Source organism: Oncorhynchus masou, chromosome 11 (assembly GCF_036934945.1).
Source record: "Oncorhynchus masou masou isolate Uvic2021 chromosome 11, UVic_Omas_1.1, whole genome shotgun sequence".
Classification (NCBI taxonomy): Eukaryota; Metazoa; Chordata; class Actinopteri; order Salmoniformes; family Salmonidae; genus Oncorhynchus; species Oncorhynchus masou.
Genome location: NC_088222.1, coordinates 15,003,417 through 15,024,298, shown reverse-complemented (window position 1 = coordinate 15,024,298; position 20,882 = coordinate 15,003,417). Strand labels below are relative to the sequence as shown.

At 42.1% G+C, this 20,882-nt stretch overlaps 1 protein-coding gene across 1 annotated transcript in view; it reads left to right on the top strand.

Moving 5' to 3' along the window:
- The window catches only part of LOC135548171 (chondroitin sulfate N-acetylgalactosaminyltransferase 1-like), a 58,868-nt gene extending 42,265 nt beyond the window's left edge, over positions 1-16,603 (top strand). The window contains exons 5-8 of the mRNA XM_064977496.1: positions 8,595-8,773; positions 8,936-9,030; positions 9,161-9,242; positions 13,659-16,603. Of these exons, the coding sequence (XP_064833568.1) occupies positions 8,595-8,773; positions 8,936-9,030; positions 9,161-9,242; positions 13,659-13,954 (652 nt within the window). The 3' untranslated portion in view covers positions 13,955-16,603. The remainder of the gene's footprint in view (positions 1-8,594; positions 8,774-8,935; positions 9,031-9,160; positions 9,243-13,658) is intronic.
- The last annotated feature ends 4,279 nt before the right edge of the window (positions 16,604-20,882 follow it).

Genomic DNA, 20,882 nt, shown 5'->3' with positions numbered 1-20,882 from the left:
TTGAGGATCAGTGGGGTGGAGATGTTGTTTCCTACCCTCACCACCTGGGAATAGCTACACTATTTGCATTCGGTCATGTTTCCGGTCGCCTTGCCATGATTAAAAGCAGTGGTTTGCACTTTCAGTTTTGCGCGAATGCTACCATCAATCCACAGTTTCTGGTTGGGGAAGGTTTTAATAGTCACCGTGGGTACAACATCACTGATGCACTTGCTAATAAACTCACTCACCTCGCTCACCGAATCAGTGTATACATCAATGTTGTTGTCTGAGGCGGTCCGGAACATATCCCAGTCCACGTGATCTAAGCAATCTTGAAGCGTGGAATCAGATTGGTCGGACCAGCGTTGAACAGACCTGAGTACGGGCATTTCCTGTTTTAGGTTCTGTCTATAGGCTGGGAGCAGCAAAATGGAGCCGTGGTCAGATTTTCCAAAAGGAGGGCGAGGGAGGGCTTTGTATGCGTCGTGGAAGTTTGAATAACAATGATCCAGAATTTTGCCAGCCAGGGTCGCACATTTGATATGCTGATAAAATTTAGGGAGCCTTGTTTTCAGATTAGCTTTGTCAAAATCCCCAGCTACAATAAATGCAGCCTCAGGATATGTGGTTTCCAGTTTACATAGAGTCCAATGAAGTTCTTTCATGACCATTTCAGGACACTCCTACTCGCTCTTAATGTGATTGAAATAAAATCCTGATTGCCTACTTTTAACTACTCCGAATCCCACAGGATTGCTGGCCCACATACATTGTGTGTGGTTATTGTTGGGGGAATTAGTGGTTTGAAAGGTATTTATCCGATGCAAAACAACTCCCATGGGTCTTGGTGAACAATGTTTTCGTGTCCCAAGATTTTGTGCACCTTGGAAAAACCACAGGCTGAGAATTCTGGTGGCAGCCCTTACAAGGACATTCGGCTCTTTTCTGATAAATTTTAGTACGAGTGAATGGTAGGCGTGTGTGTGTGGTGTGTTTGCTTTTGCGTTTGTGTGTCTGTGTTTCTGTCTGTCTGTATTTGTCAGCCAGTCTGTATTTCTTGGTGCGCGTTAATGCTTTGGCTACACCAGCCAATTCGTGAGTGTATCTGTGTCTAAACAGGATTAAGTACAAGTATACGGGTCCTAAATCAACATTTTCTTTCCGACAGCAGATATAAATAAGGCTCCGTACAGATTGATCTGAAATGAAACACTCAGCTCATCGTTTCCAGAGCCAGAGTCCCCAGAGAGGCAACAGGAAGCCCTTCCATCTGGTTCAGCTGCTGCTGGGGAGATGGGAGGACTGTTCAGCACTGGGAAGAGCCTACAACCTGTAGAGTGTGAATGACAGCCAATGTCACACTAGCCATAGCCTTATATTGATATACAGTACCAGTCAAAAGTTTGGACACACCTAGTCATTCAAGGGTTTTTCTTTATTTAGACTATTTTCTACATTGTAGAATAATAGTGGAGACATCAAAACTATGAAATAACGCAAATGGAATCATGTAGTAACCAAAAAAGTGCTAAATAAATCAAAATATATTTTATATTTGAGATTCTTCAAAGTAGCCACCCTTTGCCTTGGTGACAGCTTTGCACACTCTTGGCATTCTCTCAACCAGCTTCATGAGGTAGTCACCTGGAATACTTATACAGTGTAGGTAGGGACAAAGTGATAAGGCAACGGGATAGATAATAAACAGTAACAGCAGCAGCGTATGTGTGAAAACAGTTATAGCAAAAAGGTGCCATGCATATAGTCCTTATAGCTATTGGTTAAGTATGTAGCAGCTGCCTCGCACCCTTACAGCAGTCTTGAGGCTAGAAGCTGTTTAGGGTCCTGTTGGTTCCAGACTTGGTTCAACTATGTCACAGATGACTAACGATGTTCTCCTTTTAACTGGAAAAAGTTTGTGTTATGATCTATTATGGGCATGAATCTGTGATTATGTTCATTTGAGAGAGTTTGTTAATAATGCATTAGTAATTTTATTGTGTTCACATCTCAAACGATTAATTGCAATGTTTTTTGGAGATTCTAGCTAATTCCTCCTAGTACAAGGCCCAAGGTTAGGATTTAATGTATAATTTATCCTGCTGGATCCTGCAGTGTGTGTGTGCGTGTGCGTGTGTGGCAGACCTCAGTCTCTCCATGCGTCTCTCTCTATCTCTCTCTGTTGGTCTTGTACAGTTAGCAGGCTTGTGTTTGAATTGATCCCTCAAGTTGCCATTCAGTCGCTGACACTATCCAGCGGGGCAGTAATCCCTCACTAATACAGGAACAGCAGTCAGTGGATGTTTACCGTGGGTGGAGGATGATGTCTAAAAGAGGCTGAGATGTTAAAACACATTTGCCACATTGACAGTGAGCAGCATATATATTAACAAGCCTTACTTCTCATCATACAATTCACACTATTCCCTATATATTGCACTACTTTTGACCAGAGCCCTAAGTAAGTGCCCTAGTCAAAGTAGTGTAAGAATGTAGGGAATAGGGATCCATTTGGGACACAACCATTATGTAGCCACTTTACAGCCTGATCTTATCAGTCCTGCTGCTGTCAGAGGGGAAATTACGTTCACTACAATATGCTGGATAGTCTGTGTGTGTGTGTGTGTGTGTGTGTGTGTGTGTGTGTGTGTGTGTGTGTGTGTGTGTGTGTGTGTGTGTGTGTGTGTGTGTGTGTGTGTGTGTGTGTGTGTGTGTGTGTGTGTGTGTGTGTGTGTGTGTGTGTGTGTGTGTGTGTGTGTGTGTGTGTGTGTGTGTGTGCTGTAGTTAATGGTACAGTACAAAGACAGAGCTGCGTGTATTTTATGTAGTCCCTGTATCCAGGCTCAGCTGGGTCCTCTGCCCTCTCTGCTCTCATAACACCCATTAGACACTGATCAATTAAGACTGTCCCATTCCCTCTACTAAGTTAACTTTGAACCAATTAAGCTAATTCACTTTTTGAGCAATTTCTTGAGGAGCCATGCGTTTTCCCTCTTTCTGGTATCCATTGGGTTAGGTGTCTTTTTTCTCCTCTCTTGTCCTCTCCCTCTCCTTTCTTCTCTCTTTCTCTCCCTCCTCTCCTCAGAGGACCACAGCAGCAATAGGTTTTTAAAGGTCCAATACAGTCAAAATGTGTGCTGTTATTGGCAGAGAGGTTTGGAACACAGACACCCTCTGGAAAATATGAACTGTCTTTATTATTGGTCTATTAAAAACTTATTATGGCCAGGGGCAGTATTGAGTATCTTGGATGAATAAGGTGCCCAGAGTAAACTGCCTGCTACTCAGGCCCAGTTGCTAATATATGCATATTATTAGTAGATTTGGATAGACAACACTCTGAAGTTTCTAAAACTGTTTGAATGATGTCTGTGGGTATAACAGAACTCATATGACAGGCAAAAACCTGAGAAAAAATCCAACCAGGAAGTGGGAAATCTGAAGTTTGTAGTTTTTCAAGTCATTGCCTATCAAATATACAGTGTCTATGGGGTCATATTGCACTTCCCAAGGCTTCCACTAGATGTCAAGTCTTTAGAACCTTGTTTGATGCTTCTACTGTGAAGGAGGGGGGAATGGGAGCTGAATGAGTCAGAGGTCTGCCAGAGTGGCAGAGTGGCTGATCACGCATGCTCACGTGAAAGTTAGCTTGCGTTCCATTGCATTTCTACAGACAAAGGAATTCTCCAGTTGGAACATTATTGAAGATTTATGATAAAAACATCCTAAAGATTGATTCTATACTTTGTTTGACATGTTTCTACGAACTGTAATATTACTTTTTCGCCTGGTGAAAGATTAGTGGAATCTGTGTGGGTAGCTGGACAGGTAGGATGACTGACAGTGAAGGTGAACAGGTGGTCACGTGTCAGGTGACAGGAATGGATGAGACTGAGGCAGGAATTCCTTTAAACATAAAGTGGTATATTTACTGAGTAGTCTGTGCTGCATCACAAAGGAAACAAATAACATGTATCCAATCAAATTCATAATCAAAGATCAAATCATATCATTCATTCATTATTAACATAATTTAGGGAATTCAACAGTCCAGTTCATTAAGAAGTCAATAGTAATCATCCGCGAGTCATTTAGGCTCGTAACTATTTATCATAAATCATGAAAGAATACAAACAGTGAATACAATACAATCTATAATCCCCATTATCAAAGTCAATCAGTTAGCAAACAATGACGTTTCTCATTTCACTCTTTCAATTGTCTTCATGTGTCCATATAATTAATTTCAATACACATGAACCATATCGATTGCATAATTGGCCTATGAGGATCCGTAGGGACGTAATCATTGACAATTCACATTACACAATATATTTGAAGCGTGCGCTCCAAGCCGCGCTCCGCGGTGATAACTATAAACAATAACTGAATGGCCCACTCTCCCGATCGCCACTGATAATTCAGATGAAAGGTAAGAGTCGGTGGACTTACGTGGATTCATGGACGCACAAAACTTCTGGATCAGATGGAGTTAAGGAAGAGAAAGCAGCGAGATCAGGCGATGGCAATTTCCTCCTTTTATGGAGTTGAGATCTGTCAGACATTTCCACCTGACCTAATTAAAGCGCCCCTGGCCCAGCTGAGTAAATGGCAATGAATTAAAGGATTATTCCATCAACTCCGTGGGCCTTTTCTACAGCCACCCCGGAAATGTGTTAAATTCCACACTCCTCAAAAGGCTCATTGCTCCCCGTCCTCTGTCATCTCAGGGAGAGGGATTAGTCGGGCAACTGGCCTGATATATGTCCGGTTCTTCACCTGAATCTCCACTGATCTAACGCGACCATCGGTCCCAGGCATGGTCTTAGTTATACGGCCCACCGGCCAGGAGGCTCGAGGCAGCTGAGGGTCCACCATCATTACTACTTGGCCAGTTTCCAGGCTGGCCATTTCTCTCCGCCATTTCCCTCTGTGCTGTAGACTTGGTAGGTAATCCCGAATGAATCGGGCCCAAAAATGGTGAGCTAAGGTTTGGCTGTGTCGCCACCGGCGTCTGCCTACGAGGTTGGTATCAGCATACATGGTTTGAGGAAGTGACACATCTCGGCGTCCCATTAAGAGCATATTCGGTGTAACCGGATCGGGGTCAGCGACGTCTGCAGAGAGATATCCCAAGGGTTTGGAATTCAGAATCCCTTCCACCTCTATCAGGACGGTCCTCAAGACAGTTTCAGTGACAGTTTGGTTCCCTAGTACGACTCGTAAGGCCGTCTTTACAGATTTGGTCTCTCGCTCCCATGTTCCTCCAAAATGAGGAGCGCCTGGAGGGTTAAATTTGAATGAGATTTAAGGAGGCGCAAGCTAGCAGGGGGTAAATCTGGCATTTTGGGCACCGTGGCTCCGGCCCGCCATCTCTGACATTCTACGCAGGCGTATTGGTGCTTACGAATGGCTCCTCGTCCTCCAATTATCCAGTACTTCCGCCTCATCTCCCCATAGACCCTCTTTGGCCCTGGGTGGAGAAGCCTCTCATCATACCTCTTGATGAGGAGCCTGGTAAGAGGGTGTCTGGAGTCAAGGATAATTGTGGGTCCTGTGTGGCTCAGTCGGTAGAGCATGGCGCTTGCAACGCCAAGCGTCGTGGGTTCGATTCCCGCTGGGGCCACCCATATGTAAAAAAGTAGTGGCCCCAGCCGACTTGTAAGTCGCTTTGGACAAAAGCGTCTGCTAAATGGGATATATTATATATAATTGGGTGGATAGCATCTGGGTCCAAAACCTCTGCTTGGCGCAATCTCCCTCCGACTCTGATCACTTCAAGGATTGGATCATATTCTGGGGCAAGAGAGAGAAGATGGCTGTCCTTAGCCACTTCCTTACCGGCTTTCAGAGCTTTTAACTCCTCAGGGAAGCTAACCGCTTGTGCTTGCTGGAGGAGCAGCATCTCAGCCGCGAGGGAGGTGGGTATAGAAGCCACCCCATCTGAGATCTGGTTTGTGGGGGTGATCAGATCCGGCAGTGTTTGGGATTGTGTTAGGTCAGGGAGGGCCGTTGTTGGTTCCGTAGAAATGCTGTAGCATTAGGCGGACCTCCTTAACTCATGAGCTTCAGTTGGTTGCGGAGGGGCCGTACGCCTGGGGGCTGTCGGCCACTCGTTCTCTGGTTGGGACAAGAATAGTGGTCCCAAGCTCCAGCGATGGGGTTGAGCCAGTTCCTGAAGGATTTTACCTCTAGTAATGTCATCAGCAGGATTGTTTATGCTATCAACATACCTCCAGTCCTGGACTTCTGTTAGGTCTTGGATTTCCGCAATGCGAGTTCCGACGAACACCTTATACCTGCAGGACTCCGACTTGAGCCAGGTCAATACAGTGGTCGAATCACTCCAGTAGATGACCCTTTGGATTGACTTGGTGAGCTCGGCTCGCAAGGTAGAGGCCAACTGGGCTCCGGAAAGGGCAGCACTGATTTCCAGCCTAGGCATTGACAACTGCTTCTTGGGTGCGACCCTGGACCTGGCCATGACAAAGGAGACATGGGTGTGGCCTGCCTTATCCTCCACTCTAAGATAGGAAACCGCCCCATATGCTCGCTCCGAAGCGTCACAGAACACATGCAGTTCCAGGCATGATCCCGGTTGGTCAGCACAGGATGGTACATAACATCTTGGCATTTGGACATCAGAGAGCTCCGTTAACTCCGTTTACCAACAGATCCATCGTTCCACTAGCTCAGCCGGGTGGATTGGTTCATCCCAGTCCCTCTTGGTTTGCCACAGGTCCTGGACTAAGACTTTGGCCCGTGTTGTGTATGGCAGGATATACCCAAGGGGATCGTATTGACTGGCCAGGGTCCGATAGATGGTGCGCAGAGTGGGGGTTTCGGTACTCGGGGATGAGCGGTGCTTATACCCCAGGGTATCCGGTATGCAGCTCCACCTCAGTCCTAGAGTGGGCTCATCTGGGTTAGCACCCGACTGCGTTAGCCATAGTTCACTGCTACTGGATCTAGCTTGTGGCGGGAGGTGATGGATAACCTCCGCTCTGTTACTAGCCCACTGTCAGACCTCAAATCCCCCTTTGGACAGAAGATTCCGTACTTTATCAAGGAGTGCTTTCGCTTCAGCCGTGGATGGGATGCTCTGTAAGCAGTTATCCACATAGAAGGCATTTTCCACTGAATTCAATACTTCTGGGTCACTGTCTGGATGCTCCCGTGCGTGTCTCTGCAGAGCGTATATGGCACAGCAAGGACTGCGGGTGGTGCCAAATGGGAGTACCTGCCATTCATAGATTGTGGGCTCTGCATCTCGTTCCATATCTCGCCATATGAACCAGAGCAGTGTGGTGTCGGAAGGCAGTAAACAAATCTGATGAAACATCACTTTGATGTCTCCACTGATGGCTGTAATTCCTCTGCCCGCGTGTCTTGAGTTTGTATTGTGTACTAAACGCGCAAACAAACAAAAAGATTATTTGGACATAAATGATGGACTTTATCAAAACAAATCCAACATTTATTGTGGAACTGGGTCCTGGGAGTGCATTCTGATGAAGATCATCAAAGGTAAGTGAATATTTATAATGCTATTTCTGACTTTGTTGACTCCACAACATGGCGGATATCTGTATGGCTTATTTTGTTGTCTGAGCGCTGTACTGAGATTATTGCATGGTGTACTCTTTCGGTAAAGCTTTTTTGAAATCTGACACAGAGGTTGCATTAAGGAGAAGTTTATCTAAAGTTCCATGCCTAACAGTTATATCTTTTATCAATGTTTATAATGAGTATTTCTGTAAATTGATGTGGCTTTCTGCAAAATAACCAGATTTTTTGAAAGCAAAACATTATGGAACGTAACGCGCCAAAGTAAACTGAGATTTTTGGATATAAATATGAACTTTATCGAACAAAACATACATGTATTGTGATCAAAGGTTAGTGATTCATTTTATCTCTATTTCTGATTTTTGTGACTCCTCTCTTATGTTGGAAAAATGGCTGTGTTTTTCTGTGACTAGGTGCAGACCTAACATAATCATTTGGTGTGCTTTCGTCGTAAAGCCTTTTTGAAATCGGACACTGTGGTGGGATTAACAACAAGTTTATCTTTAAAATGGTGTAAAATACTTCTATGTTTCAGGAATTTTAATTATGTGATTTCTGTTGTTTTGAATTTGGCGCCCTGCACTTTCACTGGGTGTTGTTATATCGATCCCGTTAGCAGGATCTAAGCCATATTAACGAATTAGGCGATAAATGAGTTAATAGACCAATAACAAAGACAGTTACATTTTTCCAGAGGGTGTCTGTGTTCCAAACCTCTCTGCCAATAACAGCTAGTTTTCAGTTTCCCCCTCCCCACTCAGAACACTCCCAGACAGTCCTAGCACAATTCTTGCTTGAGAAATGTATCTTTGCTAAGAAGCTATTTTTATTTTATTTTTGACTATTTAAATTGAAAACAAATCACAGTATGGTACTTAATTATTACCCAGAAATGATTTGACGTTGAAATAAAAACATCTGAATTGGATCTTTAAACGTTATTGTGTTATTCTTGATGATTTTAAATACAGTGTATTCACGTGTAGCTGAAATTTGTTTTTCAGTTGTCCACAAATCAAATCTCTCCCTTTCCCTCCTCACAGGGAGATCAACTTTAAGAACTTCACTCTGCTCCAGCTGAATGAGGAGTTCTCCCGGGGGCGTGGCCTGGATGTGGGCGCCAGGGCGTGGAAAGGAGGGAACGTTCTCCTTTTCTTCTGTGATGTCGACATCTACTTCACCGCTGACTTCCTCAACACCTGCCGACTCAACACTCAACCTGGTGAGTGAGGTTACTACACTTGACTGAACAAACCCACATCAGTGCTGTGTTCAGAGTGGGAGGCTCTAACAACTTCAACTTCAACTTTATTTAACATGGGTAATAAATACATTAGGGATCTTTTGATTTGTTTGATAACATTTGCATATCTTTCTTCCGTAGGTAAAAAGGTGTTCTATCCTGTTCTGTTCAGCCAGTACAACCCAACCCTGATTTACGGTAACCATGACTACATCCCTCCAGTGGAGCAGCAACTGGTAAGAAAGCTGTTTTCACTGATGTCCTCTAAATGACTCTTCATAAAGGTTAAGAGATACCACATACATGGTACAACAGCATGTTTTCTCACATTGCATTTGCCTTTTCTGTATTACTCTGGTTTAATAGGTAATTAAAAAGGATACAGGATTCTGGAGAGACTTTGGCTTCGGAATGACATGCCAATACCGATCAGATTTCATCAACATAGGTAAAGACCATGTTAACTCATCGCTGGTCAATTATGCCTTCATATTAATGGTAATGCAAATTGTGCTAAGAGAAACATATACAGTGCATTCGGAAAGTATTCAGATTATGTTGTTACGTTACAGCCTTACTCTAAAATTGATTAAATTGTTGTTTTTTTCCCCCTCATCAATCTACACACAATACCCCATAATGACAAATAAAACAGGATTTTAAAAAAAAATGAAAAAAAACTGAAATATCACATTTACATAAGTATTCAGACCCTTTACTCAGTACTTTGTTGAGCACCTTTGGCAGCGATACAGCCTTGAGTCTTCTTGGGTATGATGTTACTGTCACTGTAGGTGAAAGAGAGTTGGACCAAAATGCGGCGTGTCTATTGCGATCCATGTTTAATAAAACTTAAGTAACACGAATCAAAATACAAAACAAACAATAAACGTAACGAAAACCGAAACAGCCTAATCCTGGTGCAAACTAACACACGACAGACCTAAGGACAAAAGGACAATCACCCACAAAACCCAACACCAAACAGGCTACCTAAACATGGTTCCCAATCAGAGACCATGACTAACACCTGCCTCTGATTGAGAACCATATCAGGCCAAACACAGAAACAGACAAACCAGACACACAACATAGAATGCCCACTCAGATCACACCCTGACCAAACAAAACATATAAACATACAAAGCGAACTATGGTCAGGGTGTGACAGTTACAAGCTTGGCATACCTGTATTTAGGGAGTTTCTCGCATTCTTCTCTCCAGATCCTCTCAAGCTTGTCAGTGAGCATTGCTGCACAGCTATTTTCAGGTCTCTCCAGATATGCTCGATCAGGTTCAAGTCCGTGCTCTGGCTGGGCCACTCAATGACATTCAGACTTGTCCCGAAGCCACTCCTGCGTTGTCTTGGATGTGTGCTTAGGGTCATTGTCCTGTTGGAGGGTGAACTTTTACCCCAGTCCTGGGCACTCTGGAGCAGATTTTCATCAAGGGTCTCTGTACTTTGCTTCGTTCATCTTTCCCTCGATCCTGACTAGTCTCCCAGTTCCTGCCTCTGAAAAACATCCCCAGAGCATGATGCTGCCACCATCATGCTTCACCATAGGGATGGTGCCAGGTTTCCTCCAGACGTGACGCTTGGCAATCAGGCCAAAGAGTGCAAGAGTGCATCAGACCAGAGAATCTGAATATAGTCTGAGAGTCTTTAGGTGCCTTTTGGCAAACTCCAAGTACCTTTTACTGAGAAGTCGCTTCCGTCTGGCCACTCTACCATAAAGGCCTGATTGGTGTAGTGCTGCAGAGATGGTTGTCCTTCTGGAAGGTTCTCCCATCTCCACAGAGGAACTCTGGAGCTCTATCAAAGTGACCATTGGGTTCTTGGTCATCTCCCTGACCAAGGCCCATCTCCCCGGATTGCTCAGTTCGGCTGGGCGGCCAGCTCTAGGAAGTGTCTTGGTGGTTCCAAACTTCTTCCATTTCAGAATGATGGAGGACACTGTCTTGTTGGGGACCTTCAATGCTGCATACATTTTTGGGTACTCTTCTCCAGATCTGTGCCTCGACACAATCCTGTATCGGAGCTCTACGGACAATTCCTTCGACCTCATGGCTTTGTTTTTGCTCTGACATGCAATGTCAACTGTGAGACTGTGTATAGACAGGTGTGTGTATTTCCAAATCATGTCCAATCAATTGAATTTACTACAAGTGGACTCCAATCAAGTTGTAAAAACATTTCAGGGATGATCAATGGAAAAGAGTCTCATAGCAAAGAGTCTGAATACTTCCATAAGTAAGGTATTTCTGTTTTTTATTTTTATAAATTAGCAAAAAGTTCTCAACCTGTTTTCACTTTGTCATTATGGGGTATTGTGTGTAGATTGATGAGGAAAATGTTTTATTTAATCCATTTTAGAATAAGGCTGTAACGTAACAACGTGGGGAAAAAGGGAAGGGCTCTGAATACTTTCCGAATGCACTGTATTTCCATCCATATCCAAACCACCAGCAATATCATTATGGATTCAGGTTTATTGGCTCTCAGGACAGGTTATGCCTCAACACGATTTTCCACCTCAGTTTAGGCCATTAGATGAAATCAGAGGCTATAAACTATGGTGGGAATAAGGACCTTTTCTGTATCCATGTCTGGCTGTCCCAAATGTCACCCTATTCCCTTTATAGTGCACTCTTCTTTTTTTTACCATGGCCCATAGGGAGAAGTAATGCACTATATAAGGAATAGTGTGTAATTTGGGATGCAGATACTGTCCAGAGACGGTCCTTATTCCCAACATAAATCATTGATATTACTGTGGCGGGAGACAGAGGTACAGCATCTGTCTGACCTTATGCTCTCAGGAGAGAGATACATTATATCGCTGTACACCTCATGATATAAAACTAGCTATAATATATGTACGTAAAATAGTCCTTGCAACTCTTTGGCTGAGTGATTTCAGATTAGATGTGAATAGTAATTAATAAATAATTGATCCATGTGTTGAGATTTTCACCCAAAGGAGAGAGAGAGAGAGAGAGGGTGGGGGGAAGAAGGGAGGAATATAGACAATTTGCTTCTCCCAGTGAGATGAAGAGAAGAGACAGAATGAGTTCAAACAGAGAGGACATTTTTAGGTCCCAGCATACAAACAATCGCTGATAATCGTTCTCAAAACTTGTCGTTGCACATCTCACATTTACAAGAGTATTGCAGATTTTGTGCCGATAAAATCAAACCTATTTCAAAATATCAGGACGTCTGGGAAGGCTCAAAGACGGGATCAGTAGTCCTCAGATTGCGTTTCAGACCCGCTCACATTAAACGAGCGTTGGTTACAGCAGCACATCCAGAGTAGGCAATGACATGGGAATTTTGTCTCCGATCTCAGAAACTTGTCTGGGACAGCTAAATCAGATCAAAAATAGTGTGCGCCAGGCTTTAGTTGTTTATTTTCTGTACATTTTCTTTTTCTGATTACATAAACTAGATTTGATGTCTTTAGTGTCTGAAACTTTCAAATCAAATCCAATTTTATTTGTCACATGCGCTGAATACAACAGGCGCAGACCCTCATCACTAAAAGCAAGTGAAAATGACAAACTGACACATTTTCATTTTCATCAAAACTATTTTATATCGATGGAGCGCATTTGATTTTACGGTCTGCACATACGCAGTTTGGTGCTACACGACCTTTAGACCAGATGACTTGTTTCTGCACATGAGCTTAGCTAGCTAATGTCACCATGACATCGCCTAAAAGTGTGATCGGAGATTTCTATTGGGTGAGCAGTTTCTGTCTATGGTTGAGCACTGAGCAGTCTGCAGTAAGAGAAAAAGGAAGAAAAACACACTCCTGCATAAATAAACAAAACATGATTACCTGTGTCACCTAGGGCATGAGGAGAATGTAGCCCAGATAGTTTGAAAGAACTGACGTCAGCATTTTAATTCCTCTGAATGTCGTGTTGGGCAGAGATACTCTATAATGACAAAATGGTCTTGTCTCCGCCTTAACAATGGGAGTCGTTGTCACAAACGTGGAAAGGCAGGCGGGAGGAGGTGAGATCAGATGGGAACATTCTAGCCAATGAGAGGGCAATTACGCATTTGAACAACAGACACAATTCCGAGATAAAATAGTTTTTCTCAAAGTTGCCGAGATGCCACGTGCATCCACTTATATCAGTACATTCGTAACAACCTAAACATTTCCTAACTTCTACTCAATCAAATAAGCCTCAGTTACCAAATTAGAAATAAAAAAAGTTGTTGACCAAATCTGAGCCTCTCTTTTAGAACTCCATACAGAAAATCCTCACTTGGTCTGCTTATTGCTATTTTCTCACATGGACAGAGCCTCCCACTTTACATCTTCCTCTGAGTTAGGACATGTTCTGAGGTTCTATCCCAATAGCTCATCACTCCTCTACGGTCATAAATCAAATCAAATCAAAGTTTATTTGTCACGTGCGCCGAATACAACAGGTGTAGTAGACCTTACAGTGAAATAGCAACAGACCCCAGACATTATGCATGTAGAACAGATCCCAACAAACCGGATGTGTTTGCATTAACATATTAATTTAACAAGCTGTCATCATGACAAAAACAGAACCCTGTCATCAGGATTTGACCTCTGACCCCTGTTTGACCTGATCAATCAATCAGGGGCATAGTTCAGTGGGAAAATGTTGTGCAATGTTGCAAATAGAAATGTAATGAAAAGAGCCGGCATGATTTATTTTACTACATTCTGCATTTAAGAGAGGCTTAATTTTATTTCCACATAACATTTTTCTATATGAATGCTCCACAACGTCCTACTGAACGCACCCCTGATCTCCTTCCTCTGTTATATATGTGCAGTGAGTTGATGAGTTCATGTTGTCCCTCCTCCAGGTGGTTTCGACGTGGACATCAAAGGCTGGGGCGGCGAGGACGTGCACCTTTACAGGAAATACCTTCACAGCAACCTGCTGGTGGTGCGGTCCCCGTCTAGGGGCCTCTTCCACCTGTGGCACGAGAAGCGCTGCGCGGACGAGCTGCCCCCGGAACAGTACAGGATGTGCATGCAGTCCAAGGCCATGAACGAGGCCTCGCACGGCCAGCTGGGCATGCTCTTCTTCCGACACGAGATCGAGGCACACCTGCACAAGCAGAAACCCCAGAGGCTAAACCCTGCCAAGAAGACATGATGAAGACATGATGAGGGAGTCACACAGGACTCTAGACTACAGGAGGAGGGCATAACAGTATGGCAGTCAGAGACAGTGAGGGGGAAACAACAACAGAACAGAGATCTATTGTTGTGAACTGATGACAACAATACTGACTCACTACGGAGGAAAAACACTCCATTTTATCCTCCGATGGCAAAATGGATATATAAAACACAGCTAAGGCACCTGTCGTATCTTGAAGAAGTCAGAGCACTGTAAAAACAACAGTGAGAGTCAAAAGGAGCAGCAGAAAGACTTGACTGCTCCGCTGTATTTTGTTTAAAATCATGTGCCTCGTGTTGACTGACTGACAGCTGGTTTTGAGAATCATGATGTGGCATCTGCTGGTCTTTCTTGAAGGGCAGATAAAGAGTAGAACTAGAATTTCCTGTAGCCTATTAGAGACACCTTCTGGACTGGAAGAGAACAGCATGACTGTGAATATGGAATGAGGATACTCTTAATCTGAAGTCATGTCAGCTGGTTATGTGACTCTCCTCAGAACTGATGATCAATCAATACATTAAAACAGGCATTACTGAGGATTATGTAGAGAGACAATGGCAACAATGGAGGGACATGGAAGCTATTAGATATTCATTATTTCTCAAGCTCCACAGAATCAATATACAGATGTACTAACCTACTTTGATCACTCATTTGTTGCTGATCATTTTCCTGCACTGCAGCAAATGCATGAGCTTTGTGAGTTACATAAATTCACAGAAAATCCCAACTCTAGACTGTTTACACCTGATGCTAACATGGGTCCTTTGTGCACAATCAGAATGTGGACAAAATCAGGACAAATTACGCAAGTTAGAACCAGGTATAAATGAGGTTAATACATGGTTATATTAACAGTATTGCACTTTTCATGTAGCCTACTTTTGGTCAGTTGATAGCCAAACCAACGATCAAGCAACATTGTGGACTGCTGCAGGATTATTTTGCTGTGACAACACAGATCAAATTAAGATCCTACATCTATAGTGTACTGCTTTTTCACGAGTTTAACTAATCCTACAAGTGCTTATATGTGCTTTTTTTTCATCAAGAAACAAAAGAGTGTAATTTGAAGGGTGTCGTTTGAAGCGTCAACATAAATATTGAGAATTTTTGGGGCGATATTATGGTGTGCTGTTTGAGCATGAAGCTATGAGGGTGTCACGTTTGTCGTAAGAATTATCGGACCAAGGTGCAGCGTGATATGGTTTCCACATGTTTATTAACTGAAACACACAAAAACAATGAAGAATGACCGAAACGTGAAGACAATGGCGTGATCACAGGCAACTACATAAACACAGGTGGGAAAAATAACTACTTAAATATGATCCCCAATTAGAGACAACGATTACCAGCTGCCTCTAATTGGGAATCATACAAAACACCAACATAGAAAAAGAAACTAGAACACAACATAGACATAGGTATACAAGATCACCCCCTAGTCACGCCCTGACCTACTAAACCATAGAGAAACAATGGCTCTCTATGGTCAGGGCGTGCCAGAGGGATAGGGAACATGTTATGGTCCTGAGAGAAAATATGGATACAATATCCAACATATTTCTCAATATTGTTATATTAAGAGAAAAAACAAAGACCATCTACAATAGTCAAATTGTTTTGTGTATGGTATAACTGGGCAAATAATATATTATAATAGATAGAATACACTCCGATTCCATAATTAAGTTATAAACGCAGTGTTAAAATGGTAGAACGGTCTTCACCCTCTATCAGAAATTTTATTGTTAGAAAAAATTAAAAGTCTTGCTCCAAAAATTCTTATATGTTATTTAACAATGTTGTTATCTGTATTGATAATATGCCTACTCTTCCTTAGAAGCTTAAATGACGATGGCTTGACACAAGTCTAAATGACCCAAAGGAAGTTTAGAGGTAGTAGAATGCCTCCATGTCTATAGAGCAGTATAAGCTAGGTATGGGCCAGTATAGGCAGTCCATCCACAGAGAAATATAGGCCAGGGGATGGGAAGGCTAAGAAAAGGCCAGTATGAAAGTGTAAATTAAGACCATCTGAAATGGTTAGAAATGTAAAGTTAGTGGCAAAGTGCCTATTTGAAAGTGACACATGGCTTTTATGTTATCCAGGTGGATTTCTACTGAGAGTTTTTCTTAGAGATGTAGCCTATCGATGGCTAAGCGCAGTATTATAGATGAACACATTTTCACAGGCTTGACATTCACAGCGAGTGACAAAGACTTTATGCCATTTCACTTATTTGTCTTAAATGTCAGCTCTCAACATTTTGTGTTAACTGTATATTGAGGTGTTTGATTACATTCCTCATGAGTATTTCAATTCCATGACAGTAGTGGACTGTTTCACATGGAATAATTTATATTAACCTACATTTGTGTTGGATCACCAAAGCCTGTAAACAGAGTAAAGAAGACACACTTTTTAATGAATGTTTATTTTTTACATTTGTTTTATTGTTTCATGAAAGGATACTTCTTTCTGTTAATAATACATATAACTTTCCTGATGATGTTCTTGATTGATTCTCAATGCATACCTTTTATTCTGTTTAAAGTTTTGTCTTCAGTTGAAATGCACTTTTATTCATTTTGAGACCATTGTAATTGTATAAAATGAAGAAAATAAGTTTTTCTGGTGTGATGCTTCTTCCCAGATGTTATTTGACTCTTGCAAAAACTGCAGTAGTCTGGAATCTACTTTATTCTACTCTGTTCTAGACTGTACTCTCAGGAAAAAATTGTTATTTGGGGTTCTACGTACATAGAACCTTTTGGAACATCTTAGGGCTAGGCCAGCGGGACACCTGTCAACAACTTCAGGTGAAATTGGATGGCACGCAATTCAAATTAATAATCATAAACATCATGGATATTAAACATCTAGGTACATACAAGTATCTTATATCGGTTCAAAGTGTAAATTCTTGTTAATCTAACTGCATTGTCCTATTTACAATAAGCTTTACAGTGAAAGCATGCCATGCGATTGTTTGGGGATGGTGCCCCACAAAATATTTTGCCTGTTCACCCCACTATCAGGCTTCATAAAATCACAAATAGCGATTAAATATTCACTTACATTTTGAAAATCTTCCTCTGATTTGAGATCCAAAGGGTCCCAGCTACAACATGCATGGTTGTTTTGTTAGATAAAATCCTTCTTTATATCCCAAAAAGTCAGTTTAGTAGGTGCCATCGATTTGAGTAACCCACTCGTTCAACGTGCAGAGAAAGGAATCCAAAAGCTACCGTTAAACTTTGTTAAAACAAGTAAAAATATGATTCTATGTAATCCTCAGGTACGCTAAAATGTAATTAAACTATAATATTTTGCACGGAAAGTATGTTCAATATGAAAGTAAAATTAGCAGGTGCGTGTCCTCTTCGTCATGGACTCACCAACCTTCAACTCTGACTCCCAGTACCAAAACTCAAAGTTCTTCCTTGTTTGGGAAGAAACAAGCCTGAAACCTTTAACAAAGACTGTTGACATCTAGTGGAAGCCATAGGAATTTCTACAAACTTCAAAGTGTTTTCTATCCAATGGTACCAATTATATGCATATCCTGGCTTCTATGCCTGAGTAACAGGCAGTTTACTTTGGGCACGTCAGTCAGACAGGAAGTGGAGAAATATAGACCCTAAAGCTACAATAAGTAACTTTTTGGGCGATCCTACCAAATTCACATAGAAATATGAGTTATTATTACGAATTCCCTGCTGGTGACTGTTATTAGCACCTCACAACGCAAAGCTGCACACTCCACTACCTCACAACCTGAGCCTGAGAGTTTAGGGAGTACCATAAACCTGCCTCTCAAACTTTCTCTGACCTGTGTGACCTGTGCCCTGATAGGTTTCTAGGGAGGTTACTAGGGGGCCAGACATCTGCCCATCCTCTTGATTCTGCAGGTCACACAATACTTGTAGACTCCCTCAAGCAGTGGCAGAGAGCAACATCTCTGTCTCTGCCCGCACCAACAACTGGACTCAATCATATCTCTGGACTTGTAGGATGGTCTGCATGCCCAAAGTGAGTTGTGTGACATTTGTATATTGTTCTTCATAGTTGGTTGCTACTATTGCCAATTGTATGTTGCCCCTCTGAGTTTACTGTGTTGTGTAATGCTCTGCAGGTGGCATATGCAATCTATACAGTCCTTTTCCTGTCGGGCTGTATCACCGCCTGGTATGGCAACTGCTCCGCCCACAACCGAAAGGCTCTCCAGAGGGTAGTGCGGTCTGCACAACGCATCACCGGGGGCAAACTACCTGCCCTCCAGGACACCTACACCACCCGATGTTACAGGAAGGCCATAAAGATCTTCAAGGACAACAACCACCCGAGCCACTGCCTGTTCACCCCGCTATCATCCCAAAGGCGAGGTCAGTACAGGTGCATCAAAGCAGGGACCGAGAGACTGAAAAACAGCTTCCATCTCTAGCTGACACCTTTGCTGTCAGCTAGATAGCGACCAGCTACCTTAATCCAAGACGGAAGATATATTGCTATATTGCTGTCCCATATTTTATTGAACTAGTATTTGTTGTCTTATTTATGCATTTTGTATTGAGTCTTGTACAGAATACTTTTCAAATAGCAGTCAGATATTTATAATAGGTAGTCTAGTGATTAAAGCGTTGTACTAGTAACAGAAACGTTGCAAGATCGAATCCCCGAGCTGACAAGGTAAAAATCTGTCATTCTGCCCCTGAACAAGGCAGTTAACCCACTGTTCCTAGGCCGTCGTTGAAATAATAATTTGTTCCTAACTGACTTGCCCAGTTAAAAAAAGGTGAAATAAATAAGTACCAAAAAATGTGCCTTGAGTACGAGGCTAGTTTCTTGCAAAGAAACTAGATGATACTAGATGATATTAGCAACATACCCTTATTTTACCAGATCCTCTTCTCATTCAGCCAGTGGAGGTCTTTATTTAATCCCTTATCATTTCTGCTAATTATATGAACAAGGTGAAATCTGTTTCAATTCATGGTGTCAGATTGCACTACTGTATTAAAGCAATTCAGAACTAACTTGTTGACATGTTCTGTTGCAGATTCAAAGCAATATTAACTCATTGCAGAATGTATCCATAATCATGAATAATCATGAATGAATATGTAAATCGACAAGACATCCATCAATCACATAAAACACCTGAACTCCCAACAATTACATTGTTTTAAAGAAATGAAAATAATAAACAATACATACATATGCCTTTTATAGATAATGTATAAACATCTCAATTTAAGTCAATAAAATATGTATTAATCAATGCTACAAACCGGGGACAGAGAAAAGCACCATATGAACTATTATTGCTATCAGAGAGAGCACAGATTCTTCTACTTTTCCATTATAGGAATTAGACCAGCACAAACAACACAACATGTAAAACAGCATATTGTGATTTTGGTGGGTAAGTTAAAAATGGAAAAACCCGATGCGTAAGGTAGGTGTTATATAAAACTACTATGTCAACTGAAGCAGAATGAGAAACACACTTAACAGACTCAAAACAAGGAAGCCATATCTAAACACAGCTATATCAACACCCTTCTTGTCAATTTAACAGATCCATGTTTCTGCCGTCGTTTGTGAGCAGCACATTTCCCAGTGCATTCAGTCTGAACCCCAGAATAAGCAGGAGGACAGCATTACATAGGTGAAAAAAAGGTAGCAAAAACAGTACACCACAACACTTTTAAACGTGTTACTGAGTCTAGATGTTATCAAATCAGGAGAAAAGCAATGAAGGAATTAGAATAAAGAAAATGGGTGAAGGTAGGGTGGGTTTATAGAGATAAGACAGAGAGTTCCAAAGTGCCCGAAAGTTAAGGGACCATGGGGCATAAAACAGTGGCGGTCAGTGCCATTTATGATGAGGGTGGAAGATTTTTTAAATTATTTCTATTACAGCATGTTGGATGACTGTCATTCATACTCCATTCACCCAGTTCAATGTAACAGTGATAGGTTTAGGCTACTACATGATACTCAAATTTTCCCAATACCCATCATGAGTTTGCTACAACCTAGACTATGAATGAAAGTTTACAACATAAGTGCACACAGGTCCAGAGACGAATTAGAGGACAGCTAGCTTGTCACGCCCTATTTTGGTTAGGTCAGGGTGTCTAGTCTAGTCTATGTTTTCTATTTCTTTCTTGGCCTGGTATGGTTCCCAATCAGAGGCAGCTGTCTATCGCTGTCTCTGATTGGGGATCATATTTAGGCAGCCTTTCCCCCCCTGTTGTTTGTGGGTTCTTGTTTTTGTGTAGCTGCCTGTGAGCATCCCAGAACGTCACGTTTCGTTTTCTTCTGTATTGTTTTTGGTGAGTTTCATATTTATTAAACATGTGGAACTCTAAGTATGCTGCGCCTTGGTCCATTCATTCAGATGATCGTGACACTGCTACAACATGGTGCTACCCTACAGAGTGCTGATGAGGCTACGGTAGACCATTGCAAAACAGTGTGTTTTGATCAATTATTTGGTGACGTGAATATATTTAGTATAGTTTTATCTAAAAATGCTAACTTTTTCAATGTTTTACAAATGTTATTTTTATGAAATTCACTGAGTAGGATGGTCCTACCCTTCCTCCTGGGAGGAGCCTCCACTGGCATAAAAGTCATTGTGTGGAATAAGGGGTAGCTAGAGAGATGGTTGGCCATGGAGTAAGCATAAAATTGGGTGCTGGTGTGCTTCTGCAACCCTTTTAGGTTGTTGTCACAAATATCCATTCATGTCCAGTCATACTTGGTCTATGCGTGTCCTTCGACGTCATTCAGTCTCAGTTGCAGCATTCAAATCATGGTCCTCGTGTGTCTGAATCACAACATTAAAGACAAAGAGTGATAACAGCCTTTCCACAAATTGAC